At 35.8% G+C, this 20,868-nt stretch overlaps 1 protein-coding gene across 1 annotated transcript in view; it reads left to right on the top strand.

Annotated features, from left to right (window-relative positions):
* LOC124362044 overlaps window positions 1-20,868 on the top strand; it is a 52,797-nt gene that overhangs the window by 17,399 nt on the left and 14,530 nt on the right. The window contains exon 2 of the mRNA XM_046816200.1: window positions 8,335-9,649. Within this exon, the coding sequence (XP_046672156.1) occupies window positions 8,335-9,649 (1,315 nt within the window). The remainder of the gene's footprint in view (window positions 1-8,334; window positions 9,650-20,868) is intronic.

The following is a 20,868-nucleotide window of genomic DNA, read 5'->3' as shown; positions in this document are numbered from 1 at the left end:
ATTAGTCGGCGTCCAATTGATACGCGAAATCAATGTTCTAACATAATTCTAAGTACCACTTTTACCTCAACCACTCAACCAGTGAAATCCAAAATCGTCAAAAACTTGAATCTGTAGAGAGCTTTTCTTTGGTATTTACCGACCGGAAGTGATTTTATTGTTTTGTTTCTCGATAATTATATAGGGTACAGTGTACAGTTTAATGATAACAAAAATCGTCGTCCTAACTCAACCGAAAACACCACGTTTACCTCAATCACTGAGTCCAAATTAGTTGAAGTTTCTAATCAGTAGAGTTTTTCAAAGTGTATTTTCCGACCAAAAGTGATTTTTTTTTTATTTTGTTCGATAATTATATACACGTCTACAGTTTAATGACACATAAAATCAACGTCATAACTTAATTCTAAGCGGTCATTTTACGTCCCAAGACGAATTTGAACGAAGTGGTCGCTAATTTAAACTGTTCGCCGTGTTACGGTTCAGGTTACTTTGCGACGTCACGTGACCTTGCCCTATAGAAATACCGTGATTACACTAAACTATCTGAAAGGCGAGCCCAAAAGTATCGTTTGATACTTTATGATTTAAACGAAAGGACAAATTACATTTTTAACAATGGTCACTTTAATCAATTTAAATCAATCAATTTAATGTTTGTAGACAAGAGTAATGATAACTCTCCTTTTTTCTCCTGCATTTTTAATGTCTTAAAAAATTTCGGAGGGGGTCCGGACCCCCTGGACCCCCCCCCCTTCGCTACGCCACTGTATTCGATTGTTAAGTCGAACAGGGCAAGGCTACGGTAGACTTTCCGGTCTGCTGTATAGGCCTACACCCAGGGCTGGATTTTATATATGGGCTGAATAGGCTATAGCCCAGGGCGGCAGAATTCAGGCGGCGACAAATTTGGGTAAAAAGTAAAAAATAAATTATTTCAAAAGTTAAAAATATGTGAAAAAATTACTTGTATTAAATTTTTAAATTGGAATTGTTTAAACAATCATTCGCGCAACTTCAATGTTGACAATTCAACCTATTTTATTTGAGTTTTATTAAGCTTAGCGTGGCCGCCTCGCTGCCGCCGACCCACCGCGGTACTACCAAGGTAAGCCTACATGCCTTTTGGGGGGGGGGGGGGAGAGGGAGGGCGACAAATTTTGGATACCCCAGGGAAGGCAAATCTTCAAATCCGCCTCTACCTACACCTCCTATTGACAAGAGCGGTTTTAATGCAACTGAGGTGTTGTAAGTATATAATATGTGGATAAAGCCAAATGGACTCTCTTTATTTGGGATCTTTACCCATATTACATTTTACTTAGACTTTATTATAATTATTTATGTTTACGTTCTTGTGACTCTAAAAGCCTTTCTCAACGTTTGGCCATTAGAACTGTGTTGGATAGTTCAATTACTACTCTTATTTTTGTTAGTAGGATTTTATAAGTTATCCGGTTCCTTAGTATTATTTACACTTGTCCAATTCTTGTGATATCTCTTTCAAATCAGCATTTCATATTTGTTTCGGTGTTCTTGGACGAGGGAGATCAGATGAAAATCTTATATATTTTTTTAATATGGCATAGTTTGGTGCGCTTGACCCTTCCTTTATAAGTTTTTAACAGTTTCGTTACTGAAAGTTACAATGACATTGTGTTGTAGTGTGTCTGTCTCAACATTAAACACTCCGTCGCTCGGTAATCAAAGTATTAATAACCTAACAAGTTTTGAACAACTGAGTGTCGAAGGACCTAACGAAAGAGTTATCGCAAAGGCGGATAGACAGGAGACCTGATTATCCTTCCATATTTTGACCTCAAAATCAATTGTGCTGTTCCTTGGATCAAGAGGAACCTAGGTACCAAGTTTCAAGTCTGCAGGACTTATCTTATCAAGCGTTATGGCCTCAAAATCAATGGAGTTGTCCCTTCGATCAAGAGGAACCTAGGTACCAAGTTCAAGTCTAGGACTTATCTGTCAAGCGTTATTGCAAAGACGGATTGATAGGAGAACTGACTACCATTTCACCTTTTGACCTCAAAATCAATGGAGTTGTCCCTTCGATCAAGAGGAACCTTGTCTGCAGGACTTATTTATCAAGCGTTATTGCTGATAGGAACTGACTCAGATCAATGGAGTTGTCCCTTCAAACTATGTTTCAAGTCCTACAGGACTTATCTGTCAAGCGTTATTGCAAAGACGGATAGCAGAAACGGATTATCCTTTCACCTTTTGACCTCAGACTTGAATCAAGAGGAACCTATGTTTAAGTTTCAAGTCTACATTATTTATCAAGCGTTATTGCAAAGACGGATAGTAGGAGAACTGACTACCATTTCACCTTTTGACCTCAAAATCAATTGAATTGTCCCTTCTTTGAATCAAGAGGAACCTATGTATCAAGTTTCAAGTCTGCAGGACTTATTTTGTCAAGCGTTATCGCAATGACGGATAGATAGGGAGAACTGACTATCCATTTTCCACCTTTTCACCTCAAAAACAATGGAGTTGTCCCTTCAAACAAGAGGAACCTATGTTTCAAGTTTCAAGTCTACAGGACTTATCTGTCAAGCGTTATCGCAAAGACGGATGTAGCAGAACGGATTATCCTTTCACCTTTTCAAACCTCAAAAATCCAATTGAATTGTTCCTTGAATCAAGAGGAACCTATGTATCAAGTTTCAAGTCTACAGGACTTATCTGTCAAGCGTTATCGCAATGACGCATGTACAGGAGAACGGACTATCCTTTCACCTTTTCACCTCAAAAATCAATTGAGTTGTTCCTTTGAATCAAGAGGAACCTATGTTTTCAAGTTTCAAGTCTACAGGACTTATCTGTTAAGCGTTATCGCAATAGACGCATGTACAGGAGAACGGACTATCCTTTCACCTTTTCACATCAAAAACAATTGAGTTCCTTGAATCAAGAGGAAACCTATGTTTCAAGTTTCAAGTCTACAGGACTTATCTGTCAAGCGTTATCGCAATAGACGCATGTACAGGAGAACGGACTATCCTTTCACCTTTTCACCTCAAAATCAATTGAGTTGTTCCTTTGAATCAAGAGGAACCTATGTATCAAGTTTCAAGTCTACAGGACTTATCTGTCAAGCGTTATCGCAATGACGCATGTACAGGAAGAACGGACTATCCTTTCACCTTTTCACCTCAAAAACAATTGAATTGTTCCTTTGAATTAAGAGGAACCTATGTTTCAAGTTTCAAGTCTACAGGACTTATCTGTCAAGCGTTATCGCAATAGACGCATGTACAGGAGAACGGACTATCCTTTCACCTTTTCACCTCAAAACAATTGAATTGTTCTTGAATCAAGAGGAACCTATGTTTCAAGTTTCAAGTCTACAGGACTTATCTGTCAAGCGTTATCGCAATGACGCATGTACAGGAGAACGGACTATCCTTTCACCTTTTCACCTCAAAAACAATTGAATTGTTCTTGAATCAAGAGGAACCTATGTATCAAGTTTCAAGTCTACAGGACTTATCTGTCAAGCGTTTATCGCAATGACGCATGTACAGGAGAACGGACTATCCTTTCACCTTTTCACCTCAAAAATCAATTGAGTTGTTCCTTGAATCAAGAGGAACCTATGTTTCAAGTTTCAAGTCTACAGGACTTATCTGTCAAGCGTTATCGCAATGACGCATGTACAGGAGAACGGACTATCCTTTTTCACCTTTTCACCTCAAAAATCAATTGAGTTGTTCTTTTGGAATCAAGAGGAACCTATGTTTCAAGTTTCAAGTCTACAGGACTTATCTGTCAAGCGTTATCGCAATGACGCATGTACAGGAGAACGGACTATCCTTTCACCTTTTCACCTCAAAAATCAATTGAGTTGTTCCTTTGAATCAAGAGGAACCTATGTTTCAAGTTTCAAGTCTACAAGACTTATCTGTCAAGCGTTATCGCAATGACGCATGTACAGGAGAACGGACTATCCTTTCACCTTTTCACCTCAAAAAACAATTGAATTGTTCTTCGAATCAAGAGGAACCTAGGTACCAAGATTCTGGTCTGCAGGACTTATCTATCAATCGTTTTCGCACAGACGATCGACGGACGGACAACGATACGGACCCTGTCGCTCCTTATAATATTTGTTCATCTGGAGGTGGAATGGGGATGAATGTACTGGGAGTTTTAAGTTGTTGATTTAATAACCTGAAAAGCCTTGTACGTACGGTAAGGTTGCACACGGTAGTGGTGATGTAGTGAGGGGAGCATACCTACACAGTGACAGCAGACAACTAGAGAGAGGTATGAAAGGATATACTCTGTGTCGGTGTGTAGTGAGGCGGCCCGCCAACCCGGTGATATCTGATATGATCCGATGTTGTGGGGTGGTGAGAGGGGGGGGGGTGATAAGACAGGAAGTGCTTTGATGTCTCTGTGGGTGTCGTCTGCTGAACATCTGTCTCTCGATACTGGACTTACACACGCACACACACACACACACACACACACACACACACACACACACACATCAGCTGCCACGGGTTCCCATGTCTCACCTCAGCAAACAGAGCAGTCATCTAAATTGACTGGTTATCGAGACATACGGAGTACGAGCATTGAACAAGAGCTCATTCATTAGGTTGGTTATGTATTTCAAATTGCTCAAGACTCTTTTTTGTTAGTTCAAGTTGCATTTTTTGTATGAAGATTATACTCAAAGGAATCTTAAAACTGTTTCATGAATTTGGAATTGAAAATCCTACCCTATATCCTCCGCAATCCTCCCCAATCAAATTGGTTAAAGCGATATTAATTGCGGGACACGTCTTGTCACCTTGGTGCTTGAAAATCGATATTTTTTTATTCTTATGTATTTTGAATTACGGGGTAATATTTTTATTGGGTAAGACACAGTGGACTAAATTGTTTTGAGTTTGTACGTGTAAATTTATGTTTGCCAACTGAAAGTGTTGCTCTTGCAAGACTCCTGCACCTCGGCAAAATGATCAGAAGGATAGCTATAGTAGTAAAAGTTATAGTAATATTTAATACAAATATGTAATTTTACGTTACCTCATCTGCATTATACATTTTGCATCAGTATCAATATTGAATGTCAAGTTGCAATATAATTATGTTGGCTTTTGTAGAATATGAGCTATTTTGACGTAACATATTCTTTATAAGACTAAACAAACTCTACTATAGAAATCATGCAGTAAATATTTTACTTAGACGCACAATTGTGTTCGTTGTTTTTGTTTTGTTACTAAGTACAATATCTTAAATGGATGAATAAAAGTGAAAGAGCACGACTCTTGATTCAAAATGTGATGGTCGGACACTAAAGAAGCGCTCCAGTTTGACTGGTAGAGAATTGGGTCGCCTTGACGCGGAAATGAGGAAACAAATAAAAAGGCGGTATTACGTATGCGTAAATTACTGTGCGAAATGGACATTGGAAAATTAGGCAAGAGCTGAATAACTAAACTGAACACATGTGCGGCTACAGTTCTGTTTTAACATAATGTCTTTTAGTATGACTAATCTTTTCTCAGATTCATTTTCAAAATTTTCACTTATGTAGTGATTGAAAAGTGTGAGAAAAAGAAGTAGAATCAGAAGCGTAGCTATGGTGGAAAGTGTTGATTCAATGTGAATGTTGAGTTCAGCCCCAATTCACCTTCTCTTAGCGCAGCATCTGGAATCTGGCGCTGTCGCAGACTTCATTCTTGGAATCTGGAGTCAGATTCGCCTGAAGAGCTCGGAAAACTAGCAAAACTGGAGTTAAACTCAACATTTATATTGAATCAACCCTTCTCACCATAACTACATGTACGTTATGTGTAGAAAACGCGGTTGCTCCATCGTGCTTAGAAATCTAAAGCATCGTCATACACTCAATTGTGCACAATGAAAATACCTCTTCACCCAGATTACACCATATTTTATAGTCTAGGTGTCTATGATGTCAAAACTATGTAAAGAATTAATTGTGAGCTTCTTCGCGCCAACCTCTTTTGAATCTCTTCAGGCGAACATGACTTCAGATTTCAGGAGTCAATTCTGTAACAACGTCAGGTCTCAGACGCTGCACTAAGAGGAGGTGAACTGGAGATAAACTAAACATTCACATGGAAACAGGAGTTTCTTTTTGGATTGAATTAAAGTTAAGAATGGATACAAATGTGGATAACTGCTTTGATACCAGCCTTCACTTAATTTTATGTTATAGTTTGTTACTATTTTAGATTAATTGCAGCTAAACAGAATTCGTGAATTTTTTAAGGCAAGTCCACGCTTTTACGCTTTTAAAATAATGAAAAGCATATCGGTTATCGTCACGCTGGCTTTCCATTTTACCTAGCGATAAAACGGGCCGAATCTTGAAATAACGTTAACTTAGGTCGTGGCCTTAATTTGTCCATAATTTCAGCATTGTCCACTTCGCGTCATCACAGACCGTTTCTGTATGTTGCGTCATACGGAATGGGGCTCTGAATTAATTGTCACATCGAACCACGCTTTAGTTGGCGTCATGACGAGTAGCGCAGGCCATTAGTGTCTGTCAGTCCATGTCTCGGTAATTGAGATCTCAACCGTGTCTTACTGAGTAATGTTTAGTTTATAGTTCCAACAGTGTTTTACCGCATTATTTTTGTTCGCATCGAAACGTTTTAAGTAAAAATGGCTTTAATTTTATATGGTTACCCAACTAATCTAGCAATTCAATAAGTGCGGTGGTTAGATTTGTTTAACTACCTAAAATAAAATAGATGTGTGTGAATACACGCTTTACCAGTTAATACCATTACGCTGACGCTTGCGTACCCGAAAATACGTTTAATGCAAATCGACTACTACAATATGGCGGCACCATTAACGAACGTGGTACGCCGGAGCTCTAATCGTTGGCACTACAAAGTTTATATAGAACGAACGGTCCTATTTGAATAAAGTAGATAAAATAACATTCCACACGGCTCGAAACTGATAACACTTGTGATAAAGCAACAATTTCGGATAAATAAGTGATACAGGACTTAGCGCTCATGGTGAAATTATTGATACTCCTAGACATTCCTCCCGTTACATAAAATAGTCCTTGGTTTTTTAAGAGGGTTTTTCATATGCACAGATTGGTGGTTTCAGATCTGTACAGTCTGACGACAACTTAGATTTCTTTTATTGTGTCTTTTGATCAAGTTTCTAGTAGATCAAATATTCAATTGACACCTTCTCAGTACTGGGTTCTGTACTGAGGTATACTCAGCATCCTGGACGCACTAAGGCATACCTTCCGCAGTCGATGTGTTAAAGTTATAGAACTTACTAGTAGTAACCCGCGGCTTTGCATGCAACTTCATGGGTTTTGCACCTGTATGAGCACTTCTGGTCAGTGAATACAGTACTATTTCTGACGCAAATGATGGCTTTGCCTTCTTACCAAGAAAGTATGTATAGAAGTGTATATTTTGGCCATTGTAATTTACTCCAGCCTTAGTATTTTTGTTCAATAGTTGATTTTGCCTTTTTCCTTATGAAGGAAATATGTATATACATACACAGCTCTGAGTAGCCTATTTCTGTCAAAAGACAACTAAGATAGATTTTATAGCAGTCTTTAAATTTATATTAAAAGTTAAATAGTAACTTTATCATTTATATTTACTAAATATGTAAAGTTAAAAGTATGTTAACAGTGATACTATTTACGTGTTTGTTTCTTTGTAAACTGAAAAGAACAGAACTGGAATTTGTACATTAGTTCAAAAGCACAATCCAGCAATCTTTCATCTAGCATAGTTTTTGCGGACTGCTTCAAAGAGCATCTTTAGAGTCAAATTCTGACAATCTTATGTTTTAGGACATTCTCTAAAGTAGATGAGTACTTATCTAACCCCTTAAATCTAAAAAACTAATGGGTGCTCGTTAAAGAATTTACACACTATAAACAAATTGAAAATAGTGGTTAATGAATTAAACATATGGTTGTGCAGTCAGAAAACAATGTTTACACATAATGGTTCATTCAATCAATATTTTACAACTTTAGAGACTAAGGTGGAATTTTTCGTAGTGACTAGTGGGGCGTAGTCCTGTGAGATTTTCGAAATAAGAATAGGCCTATACTCATTCCAGGGATCATAAGAATGTCCATGAGAATCAGTTGTGTAGTTTACGCTTGAAAGCAAAACAAACAAAGGCACTTTTGCATTTATAATATTATTAGTAAGTACTTAAGTATGGTTATTTTTGACACCAATTCCCAAAATATAAAATTGGTAATGAACTGTACAAAAACTATTCTATACAAATGGAAGTTAACGAGACATTGTCATTTTGCAGGTGCGGCTACTGGCAGCAGTGTTTCTTCTGCCGCTGTGTGCTGCCAGCCTGTGTCCGTCAGGGCTCCAATACTGGTCCACAGAGACGGAATCTTGTGTCAATTGCTCACGATGCGACTCTGCAGCCAAGCAAGTGGTGATCAGACCGTGTCAGGTGCACGTGGACACGGTGTGTGGACCTCTCTCCGACCTGAATATCGATTGGTCTTGGCTCAAGCCAAGAGATGACAAACACAAACACGCCGGGAAGCATCATGGGAAACATCTTGTAGAAACCGATGATGTTACTGAGAAAAAACATCACAAAAAAGGCCACAAACATCATTTCCTCCTAGACGATGACATGGAGAAATTTCCTATTCATCACAGTGTGTTCGATGATGAGGTGGAGGAATTTCCTCCAGTTACACATCACGGTCATAAACATCACAAGCACGATTCGCCCAAACTTATAGACGAAGGAGGTCTTGAGACGGACAAGAAACCTGCTAAGAAACATCATCTCTTTTCAAAGAATCTTCTCAGTGACGACTTCGATACAATTGACCACGAAAAAATGCACAAACTACCTCCTCCACCACCTTTGAGGAGCACAGAAGATTTGGAGAAAGAGTGGAAGGAATGGCTGATACGGTCAAAGAACAGATTACAACACAGAAAAGACGACTTGCTGAAGAACTTACACAGAGAGAGTCCATACAGTGAAAAACATCATTCGAATTATAAACTGAACCATCCAAGTATAAACTCCTTTGATGACTTTAGTGGGGAGATTTTTCATCACAGTGCACATCATAAGGACCACCAGAACAAACACTTCTCACCCCTGGACTTGGAGATCTTTGATAAATTGCTCAACCATGAACACCAAAAGCATGAAGAACGAATGTCTCTGTCCCATTTGTTGGATCCAGAGAGCAAACACATGAATCTCTTAGACATGATGAAATCTGAGGAACATAAAAATGACAAGGTAAAAGAACATAATGGCAACGACTTGAGTTTTCCAATGGATTCATTTGACTTCCAGTCCGCTGTGCCGACTCATAGGCTGTTCCTCGGTGAGCCCTCAACAATATCAGAGATGATGGACCAGGACTTGGCCGAGGACTCAGAGGATGAGAGTCTCCCTGAAGACTCTAATGCTGATGTCGTGGCTGTTCCCTTCACTGCTGCTGAGAGGCTGGTGTGGGACTGGCAAGCTGTGGCACTGGCCTCCGCAGTAGCAGCTTGTCTTCTCTTCTTCGCGGTTGTTGCTGGCTACTCCATTCTTCATGTCAGGCAATGGAGGAGGCTGAAGACCAACTTTGATGCTGGTGAGTGTATTCAGTTGAATCATTTTGTGTTCTACAATGATTTTAGCCACACAGTTCCATAAATTCTCATATCAAATTTTTATTGGAAATGTGGTTAAGCTTATTTCTTGTAATAGAAACTGAAAATTTTGAGTTGATTATTAGAGAAAACCAGGTCAGCATTAAATCATAGTAAACAGAATAATTTATGTGTTTCAGTTAAAGTTATGTAAAAAGTAACTCTCTACCCTTTATGCTGTAGTGAAATTGTCTTGCTAGTTAAATAAAATAAAAAAATAAACAATTAAAAAATGAGTGGATTAATTAGAATCTGTATGAAAGAAGGAGATAACATTACATTAGTTTGGATTGTAAAAATTATAATTTTATTTTTAATTACGTATGTGGTGTACATAAATTACACAGTCAAACTTCACCGGATGATTTGTTAGTCCCAATTTACAAAAATATCATTTAGTGGCCTTTTATTGCTTGGTTTTCAGTCGATATCTCGAAAATGAACTGAATTATACACTTCACATTGTAAATGAAGCTTAATTTCTACATGAGGAATACTGAGTTTGATTATGGTGCATGTCACTCCATGGGATTTGGCTGAGCGTTAGTGAATATTTTAATGTGGTCCTATGAGTATCGATGAAGGCAACCAGAAAGTTCATAATAAATCAATGTTTAAACAAACTACTGTATTTACAATCACATGAGATTTTAAAAATATTGATGATGATTTGATTCATAAAGTTAAAAAAAATATAATTTTCTTGAGTCAACATTGAAAGTTGGTGACTGTATTTTACTTCAGCATACTCTTAAACACTACAATAAAACCTAAGTTATATGCCAAGAAATCTCAAGAAAGATGTCATATGTACATGCATCAGATTTTATTTCTACATAGAGAAGAATGAGTTCTATGATGGTGTTTGTCCAACCGTGGAATTTGGTTGAGCATTATTGGTTGAGCTCAGTAGGCTGACACAACTTCTCTTTTGCCTGCCGGAGGGTCTATGTGTTCGCAGGACACATGGAGAATGAAATATAGAGATTTGAAATATATACATATATATATAACTATATAGATTTGAAAGTTTGCAAGCCATTATAACAAAGCTTGTTATGCTTACCTTGTAATATTTTAAGCACCAAAGGTATACTAAAGTATAATTTATTACAAAACTGTAAAGTTAGTAGTTTAAACACTAAAGAAAAATACAGATAAAAACTCAATTAAAAATATTTAAATAATTATACATTTTTGCGTACTGCAGGAAATATAATATGCTCATCAATAACAGTGCACTTGATTTTACAGTAAGAAAAAAAGAGTTTTTAGGATTGCCCTGTGTAGCCCATTTGTTGCGAGAGTAATATTTATCTGTATATGATTGTTCATCTTTAGTAGCTTTAAATGGTGGAAGTATTTGACAACCAAAGTGAAGGTGATGACATGACTGGTTGTGACCTTAGCTCAGGATGACTAGGCAATGATGACACGAGTTTTGTTTGACAAAAATAAACATTCTAGCTAGCTAGCGACTTCACGACAAGAGAAAATTAACTATCATTAAAAATAATCAAAATAATAATCCATACAGAAAATTCACTAAAAAGAAATAAAGTTTGTCCCCACATTTCAATACGACTCTTTATGATTTATCTTTCTTTAACACTTCTATATGATACACGTATGTATCTTATGAAAAGTAGAGAACTTTGTTTACTGTATGTACATAGTTAAGTGATTGACCTCTATTATTCATATTATTTTGAAGCTTCACATGTTTGTAAGGGTTGTTATAGACATCAATGTGTTTTTAACTGTTTTAGATTTCCAATCCAAATTTAAAGTAAGGTTGTAATTGGACAATTGTTATATAAGTTGAAGTAGTATTTTCTCTCAATACGTAAATGTTATCACAATAAACAAATATTCTGCTTTAAGTATAACGTCCCTCAAAAATGTTGTAAACTACCGTAACATTTAAAAAAGTATTGTCTGTTGGCTAAAGTAAATAATAAAATTGATATTATGATGAGGAAAATATACACTGTCAGTAATTATTATTTTCAGTTCATTACTTTTTGAAAATAACGACCATAAGCAATTTATGAATTTTCTAACATATTACAAAATAGGAACTCTGTGATTATTTTCTAGTTAGACTATTAAAAACTTAAACAAGTTTGTCATACAGCATGGCCACTAGCTGTGTGGTGGTATGAGGAACTCTGACACAGAATGTCACATGCTTTCCCGCCACCATTTGACTGGTTAGGGGCCTGGGTCGCATACTAACTCCCTACCTACTACTGTTGCCTTTCTGGTCCCTCAAGGCTACGGCCGATTGTATCGTAATGTGTGCAACCAATACTAACTCCTTCTAACCTTATAGGACACCTTTGTGTCTCCGCTCATCATTGTATTTCACATGGTACATAGTAGTGCCAATAATTTACTGCGTGGATGTGGTCAGTCATTGCTGCAGTCAGCATCTCAAGGCTACGTCCGATTGTATCGTAATGTGTGCAACCAATACTAACTCCTCCTAACCTTATAGGACACCTTTGTGTCTCCACTCATCATTGTATTTCACATGGTACATAGTAGTGCCAATAATTTACTGCGTGGATGTGGTCAGTCATTGCTGCAGTTAGCATCTCAAGGCTACGTCCGATTGTATCGTAATGTGTGCAACCAATACTAACTCCTCCTAACCTTATAGGACACCTTTGTGTCTCCGCTCATCATTGTATTTCACATGGTACATAGTAGTGCCAATAATTTACTGCGTGGATGTGGTCAGTCATTGCTGCAGTCAGCATCTCAAGGCTACGTCCGATTGTATCGTAATGTGTGCAACCAATACTAACTCCTCCTAACCTTATAGGACACCTTTGTGTCTCCACTCATCATTGTATTTCACGTGGTACATAGTAGTTCCAATAATTTACTGCGTGGTTGTGGTCAGTCATTGCTGCAGTTAGCATCTCAAGGCTACGTAGTACTGATAGTATTGTATTGTGTCCTACCAATACTAACTGCATTGGACACCTTTGTGTCTTCGCTCATCATTGTATTTCACATGGTACATAGTAGTGCCAATAATTTACTGCGTGGATGTGGTCAGTCATTGCTGCAGTTAGCATCTCAAGGCTACGTAGTACTGATAGTATTGTATTGTGTCCTACCAATACTAACTGCATTGGACACCTTTGTGTCTTCGCTCATCATTGTATTTCACATGGTACATAGTAGTGCCAATAATTTACTGCGTGGATGTGGTCAGTCATTGCTGCAGTTAGCATCTCAAGGCTACGTAGTACTGATAGTATTGTATTGTGTCCTACCAATACTAACTGCATTGGACACCTTTGTGTCTCCACTCATCATTGTATTTCACATGGTACATAGTAGTTCCAATAATTTACTGCGTGGATGTGGTCAGTCATTGCTGCAGTTAGCATCTCAAGGCTACGTAGTACTGATAGTATTGTATTGTGTCCTACCAATACTAACTGCATTGGACACCTTTGTGTCTTCGCTCATCATTGTATTTCACATGGTACATTACAATGCCAACAGTTGCTTGGATATGGTCAGTGGATGCTGTGGTCAACATTTTAAGAACCTTAGACGTTCTTAAGCGTATAAAACAGAAAATCAGCTCTGTCATGTGTTCCTTGGTTTTGACAATACTCTACTTGACATTGGGAACTGACAATTGAAATCTCTGAAACTTAAAGTAGCCCAAATATTTATTTTAAATTATAGAAGCATAGCCAAGCAATAATAGTAATCAGACAACCTTTTCCTATGATATTTTATAGGGGCCAAGTGATCAAATATATGTATATTTCATATGTCAAGAATTCAAATTCTCATCTATGTACAAACATTACGACTTGTAAGAATATAAACAAAATTGATTTTTTGTAATAAGTACAATATTATAATGAGATATTGAGTGCATTTAATGTTTCTAAACCAGAATTTTATATCTGTATTATATATTGTATTGATTGTACCTAGCAACAAATAATACAATTGTTAGAAAAATACATAGAACAGTACAAGTGTATTCAAGATAAACATTTTACTTGTCATCCATTATACAATATGTTTTGCTTAGTATTTTATGGAATAAATGTGTCAACTGTAATATTACATTAGATTAGATCAGATCTTACATTTGGTGCACTTCCTGATGAAGTGGAAATCAATTATGGAATTGTGTTGGTTTCTCCACAACTCAAAAAAATGAATAAATATTGTTTAAAAAAGGATTTTCCTAATCCTCCCAAATCAATTCTAAAAATGGGAAATTATTTATTTTTTTTCATAGAAAGGTATTTGTGATAAAAAGGTACATCACCGTACCTTTGAATCAAACATGTTCGTAAAGGATGGCAATACTTGTTTGTTTAAAAAATTGCAAACATGTTTTGCACAATTGCAATTTTTGTTTTGAATATGGCTGAAATAGGCTGGTAAGCAGAACGGTGACTCAGAAACAGAACCCAGAAACAGAACTGTGTATGTTGGTTGTTACAATGTGTTCCCCTTTTTCACTAGTGTTACTGCACAGTTGCTTTACACCATTTGTGGTAATCTTCTTTATATATTTGATGAACCGACTGAAACACTCAGTAACAAAATCGATCGAATTATAAATGTCAATTGATTTTTACTTAATAATTATTACAGCAAAAATGTACTTTTATTTATTTGATTAGCTTGAAGACCATTAGCGTTTTTCAACTTCCCTATAAGATTAAAAGTTAATTTTAAAATTAGTCATTTTAAAAATTAATTGCTCATCTACACATTAGTGAAGGTGATTAAAAAAAACAGATCATTGTGCAGAAAACTTTCTAAATGAATATTAGTTCTGGTAAAGAGAAGGGTAAAGAAGGCTGTGTTTAAAGTTTCATCAATAACATCAATGCAGAAATGATCATGTATGCAGATTAAATTTAATCTATGACAGATTTGAGCCTGCACAGGGGAAAAAATTATTTTTATCATGTTAAAAAACAGAGTATTGGATATGGTGGTAAACAATTTCATAGACTAGTCTGACATATATAGGACGAGATCTTTGCTACCAATGGGATAAAATATTTTTACATGCATGGGGAGGGGAGCATGGTTAAGAAGTATTGCTATCTCCTATACTGACTGATGCTGTCCTGACCACTGTTAGAGAGCTACTCAAATGAGGATCTTATCATGGTACAGCTCTTCTATGCTAATGGGCCCATTAACTCAGCTGACAGAATGTCTCCTTGTTTGCGTCTAAAAGCCACTATTATCCACCATACAGCAGTCACTTGTCCTCTTTCATTTAGGTCGATTGACCTTGAAGTTTTTATCTACTTGTCTTATAAATTTATTGGTTCAGTGATAAATAAACAAGTAACTGAATATCGTAAGTTATACCATTTTATTTATTGGTATGTTTCACTACAAATTAGTACTTTTTAAGTTTAGTGTTAAAATGGTTCATCCAAATTTAAAGGTTGTTCTTGGAAAATCCTATGGAATGTTAATAAAGTAAGTCGTACGTGGCTGCTTCTTATGTAAGGGACAAACATTGTAGACGTGTTAAGTGTCTAACTTGTGGCTTGTCGCTATTTTTGTATGGCCATGCTGACGACATAACACAAGTTGTCGCCTCGGTTGGTATGCAGCCCAGCCTAGGGCCAACCATGAATCTCAAGTGTCCCTCACTCTTCTCGTAGCGTAACTGCTCAGGTCAGCTCACAGGTCTGTTCCGTCTGCGGGAATCTGTTAATGGACCACTCAGACTTGTATCCTAATGTAGGCAATAACTTTGATACTATTGTGATAGTAGATTGCTCTCGTTTTGCAAATGGAGACCCTCTGATAATCAGCTTTTAAGGATTTTTAGGATTGGGCTAATACTGGAGCCGATGGTTTGCTCAGTTTCAAAAAGTTTTCTTCTGTTCTTCATTCATCTGCATCTCAATTTATATTGCTAGTTACAAATTAATTATTGTGCATATTATGAATAGTTGTGTTAAGAGAATAAGCAGGATTATGACAGTTTGCTAACCTCAAAATGTTTTTTGTTCCAAGTATATGTTTAAATTTTCCAAATTAACCAGTCAGGATATAAGGATTAGAGTGCTTGTCATATTTTTGACTAGTATCTGTACGATGCAATTCCCACACACTTTCTCCCATACCTTATGCAATACCACAACCAACTAATCAAGTTCTTGCAAGTAGGCCTTTCACTCTCTTGTCAGCCTATTGAGGGACGTACAAGCTTGGCTCTCTAACATGCCTCATTATAACATTGAGGATTTACAGTTTCACCATCAATTCTATCTCTTCAGTGTTAAGGGGTTATTTTAAATATATTGACCTCATTACCAACCCTGTCTTCATCAGAATCAGAACTTGTGTTGGCTGCTTTGACAACTGAAGTAGGCATTGCTGGCATAAAGTGTCTTTTTTTGCTTGCATTACTTAGTATTGCGGTTGGCAAAACTGATTGCCATTTCTCACTACTCTCTAGGCACTGTTGGTAAAACTCTTAACTTTGCTGCCAATTAGGATTGAAGCCTTGGAAAAATTATATTTATAATTATGATTTTCAAAAAGAAAAACATTTTGTTGTATAGTAGGATAAATATACTCTATTGTAAGTATTGAATCTTTAAATGAAAACTATGTAATGGTCATAATTCGTTTTAGCGTAAACTTGTAATCTAATATTATAAAATACTGATCCAATTATTAAAAAACAAAAAAAAAACAATTTGAGATGTATTCATAAATTATTAATCAATCTTGTAAGTGATACAAAATTAAGTTGCAAACATAGCATAATCAGAATAACGTTATTAATGACAAATGCCTTTTAAAACCACGTTTTTTAATCAGACTATATAGAGTAAAATAATTTCTCCTGTATTCCTACACATTTATAATAATATTCAGATCTTACTTAACATTTGAATAGCAAATTATAATATATTTGAAAATACGTGTAAAATTAAAACCTAAATATTTAACTCGTTACAAATTTATATTTGATAAAATATGTATGTACCGTATATGTAATATTTTAATGTATATGACACTATTTTTTGTATCTATGTACAAAATATGAGTGAATATTTTCTTACTATTGACTATTGATATTTGAATAATCAAAAACAGACAGGGAACTATTTATAAATTAGATGTACACACTAAGTGTTATCAATATTAAATCACCTATGTGATCTCTATCATGGCTTATATAATATATTATCCAAAATTAAAATTCAATCTTTTACAAGTTTTAATTGTAAATTGTTATTCAACTCTATATAATTGCGTACAGTTTTCAGTAGTAATTACTAAGAGGTTAGTGCTTTAATGACTAGGATGGTGTAATCTTTTGCGAATTGGTGGATGGAATCATGAAAAATCAGACAGTTAATTGATTTAATGAATGTAATTGTGTTGATTATAGTTGCTGCAAATTCTTATGGCCTTTTTGATGAGGGTTTCTGTAATAGCCACGAGATAAATTTGCTGTTTTATTGGCAGTAAAACGAGCGGCTAGCGGAACTAATGTTTCATTAATATTGATAGTCAACTCTGAATCCACAAACTCTGCCAGCTTTGGTTTCCTTTGTATGGGCCAAATACATGTCAGGAATATAGAATAAGAAAGCGTTACTTCGTTCGTGTCTATAGTGTTGGCCCGTGTTATAGAACTGTTATTTATGTTCAGCTTTGATAATCGATTCAATAGTTTCTGGATAGTGAATTTTAACCATTCAAAATTACTTTCCTACTTCAAGTAATTGCAAATATATTATTTTGATGGTTATTTTTGAATTGGCATAAAACCTCTTCAAAGATTACATTAATTTCCTTAGTAATTTTTCACTGCTCTTAATTTGTAAGTCTGTTTCTTACTAGCCTAAGCAAGAATGTTTGAGTTTAAATCTTTAATTTTTAATCTTTTTGGGACATTAGGTCCCTGAAATTTACAATTCATCAAACTATTGCTTGTTTCCTTATTAGATTACTTTTCCTTAAAGGTATTTCATTACTAAATGACTCAATTAAAATAGTTTTACACTTTCTACAGACTATCACCAATTAAATATTAATTTTGTTTCGAAACTGTCAATACCAATGAAATTTTTAAATACTATTTAATGAAGGAGTCTGAACATTTGTAGATTAACGATAATCCAAACGATCGTGAGTGTGCTTTGTGTAGATTTGTTAGATGTAATATTGACTTTTCCTCAATGTTATTAATTATATTATATTCTAGTAATCAAACTATTATATATGCAGTTGAAATTTCAAACTATTTAGATAATAATATTAATATATTGGTATTCCTAATGGCAATCCACAACTTCTCTACTTTCAGAGACTTGAAGGACCTCCTACCCATGTAACTTATATACATCAAATGTCATCCAGCTAGCATGAGTATAGTGTATAGATTTTCCACAATTTGTTCCAAAGCTCTTTTTTCTATTTATTGTACTTAATGACTTTTTAATTTTATTGATAGCTTTTTTGTTAATTTTTTAAGATTATTCTCAAACTCCATGTGAAGATTCTCTTGTTATACGAGTACCGGTACATGAATAAATTCTATTGCTTGTAAGGTTTGGCTGAGATTTAGAAACGTAAAAATAAACACTGAATAAGTGTATCGCACGTGCAATATAACTTTTTGGAAAGCGACATTAGCTCTCAGTGTGGGAGTGTGTAACAGGTTGGAGGGTAAAAGTGAGAGTGAGAGAAGAGGCCCTGAGTAGTGGACAATGTGGGGGAAAGTGTGTCACATTTATAGTCACTAGCTCATTCCTGCCAGTGGTGTAGACTTGCTCTTCATGTAGTCATTCTGTGAATTAAAACTCTGCTAGAATTTTGCAAACTCCACTTCTGTTCAGTTCCTAAAACCCTTAAGAGTTTTCAATCATCGTTTGAGTTATTTTTGCTCATTGTGTCAGCTAGTAAACTCTGTGACACATACCACTGATATGGCTTAACAATCACAGCTATAAAGAGGCATGTGTTCTCAGATAAGAAGGAGATCGTTCACGCCCATTTCCATTATTGCGACGTGTTAGATTACAAACTTTACAATTGGGAGCAGTGCTGTAACTAAAGATCCTCCCCCCCACCCCCTGTTGCGAAAAATAAACCCCACTCTCCAAAGCCCTAAAAAATTCAACATTATATGGTATAACAGTAATCCTTGAAATACGTGCATATTTTACTTTGAACTAGGTGTATCTAATGTATTTATATTTGATTTCATTCTGATTTATTCCATACCCTCTGGTGTGGGGTGCTCTTCAGTCGGATTCATCCTCCTCCCCCCCCCCCAAGCAAAGTCCTAGTTACACCACTGGTTGGGAGGTACAGTTATTAAGATCGTTAGAGTTGTAATTCATATGATTCTTCATAAAATCTTCATTTTTGATGAATTAACTTTAATTATTGGAGATTTACTTATTCCAAGAATGTACTCAATGTAACAAGTTTGGTACTCATAGTACAAGGGTGGTAAGTAGTACTTGCACGCGCCACACACTACATTGAAAGTGGCAAAGTATTTGGATAACATCTTCCCATAGACTGTTATGTAATAAAAGCTAATGCTCGGTTTCTAAACCAACTTGTCGTACAGTGAGTATTCAGGTTACCACATTCACGCTACATGTCATTCACAATGTACAAAGGATATTGATCCGGTTCCGTAAAAAAAATTGTAAAACACGCATTTTGCAACAGGCTCATACAATTTTTAGAATCACCTATTAAATAATTTATTTTTTAAATAAAACAATTGTTTGTCCTCTCCAGATTAAATTATTATTTGATTATTTAGTCATTATTTTACCATTTTAAATATAGAATATTAGAAATGCTGACCTTTGTGTAAAATGGCCACACAACTGCAGTTGTCACATTATCGCTAGAGATAGAGCACAATGTTTCATCAGCCATGGTCCGCCATCAGCAGCTTTCTCCAATCTCGCCCAGGAAGTGTATACGGTACTTTTTAATGAGCTGATCTGACCTGACGGGGAGGGGGGGAGACTGGACACTGTTTGTTACATCAAACTGCATACTTTGAGTAGCTACAATTATAAAAAATTTATAGCGCAATAAAGCAACGCAAGGTTGCCTCTGTGGTTATTATATTTGTAATAGCAAGAAATACGCCAGAGGACTTTCATCATCTCGTTATAACAAAGAACCCCTTATTTGATGAAGTTTCTTCCCAGTTAAACATTAAATAATATTTACGTTAATGTAATACTCTAAGTAGTATATAACTAAATTTTAAACCTAATTTTACAGTTACTTTGTAATTTGTAAATGTTTTAATTGTTTGGTGCATCCTTTTGTTCTATTAGAATTGTCGGGTAAAATAGAGCTATTGGGTTCAGCCACTTTATTCTTACGGCAGTCAGCTGTAGTGTCTTAGTTAAATATTAACACAAAAATAAACACAGTTCGTCATGTTTTGTTAGATTACGGATTTAAAAAAAATTGTTATTATTTTATTTTTGTTTTGTATTTAGATAGTAACATCGATGTCATGACAATGTTTTTAAAATTGTTGTCCATTACATAATGATACACGATTAACGACTTTTTGTTCCGCCAATAACACTCTATAAATTTTATGAAAATTCTTAAAGTTTCATCAGAGAATTGTAAATGAATTAGTGTACTGATCCATCAAATGAAATTATTCTTCTTTTATCTGAGCAATTATAATTTGTATACTGATCTATGAAATGAAATTCTTCTTCTTATATCTGAGCAATTATTCTATCTCAGATTGTCATCGATGGTCACTTATACCAAAGTGATCCTTTTATATATCCTTTTATATCACCATGAAACTTTTTGCACGTAATGTATTCAGTAGAAAATCTTCACCCAAGACCACCTCTAGTAGAAGGGCAGTTGAGTAGTCGAGGCCTCCACCCACTTATTCACTTGACTGTTATCCCATTCAATGACCAGACGCATTGCTGCCGGGACAGGTCTTGGTTGTTTGCCTTGAACAGTGTCACAATTGGTCTAAATGTCAGCTCCCTGTTCATGTAAATAACCTCTGTCAGCGATCGCCATCGCATTCCAGTCAATGGTGTTGTCGTTATGTCTCATTGAGTTCTTCTGTTCCTGATGCCATTTATCTTGTATT

The sequence above is a fragment of the Homalodisca vitripennis genome, chromosome 5 (genome assembly GCF_021130785.1).
Source record: "Homalodisca vitripennis isolate AUS2020 chromosome 5, UT_GWSS_2.1, whole genome shotgun sequence".
NCBI classification, from domain to species: Eukaryota; Metazoa; Arthropoda; class Insecta; order Hemiptera; family Cicadellidae; genus Homalodisca; species Homalodisca vitripennis.
This window is presented reverse-complemented; position numbering and strand designations above follow the sequence as displayed.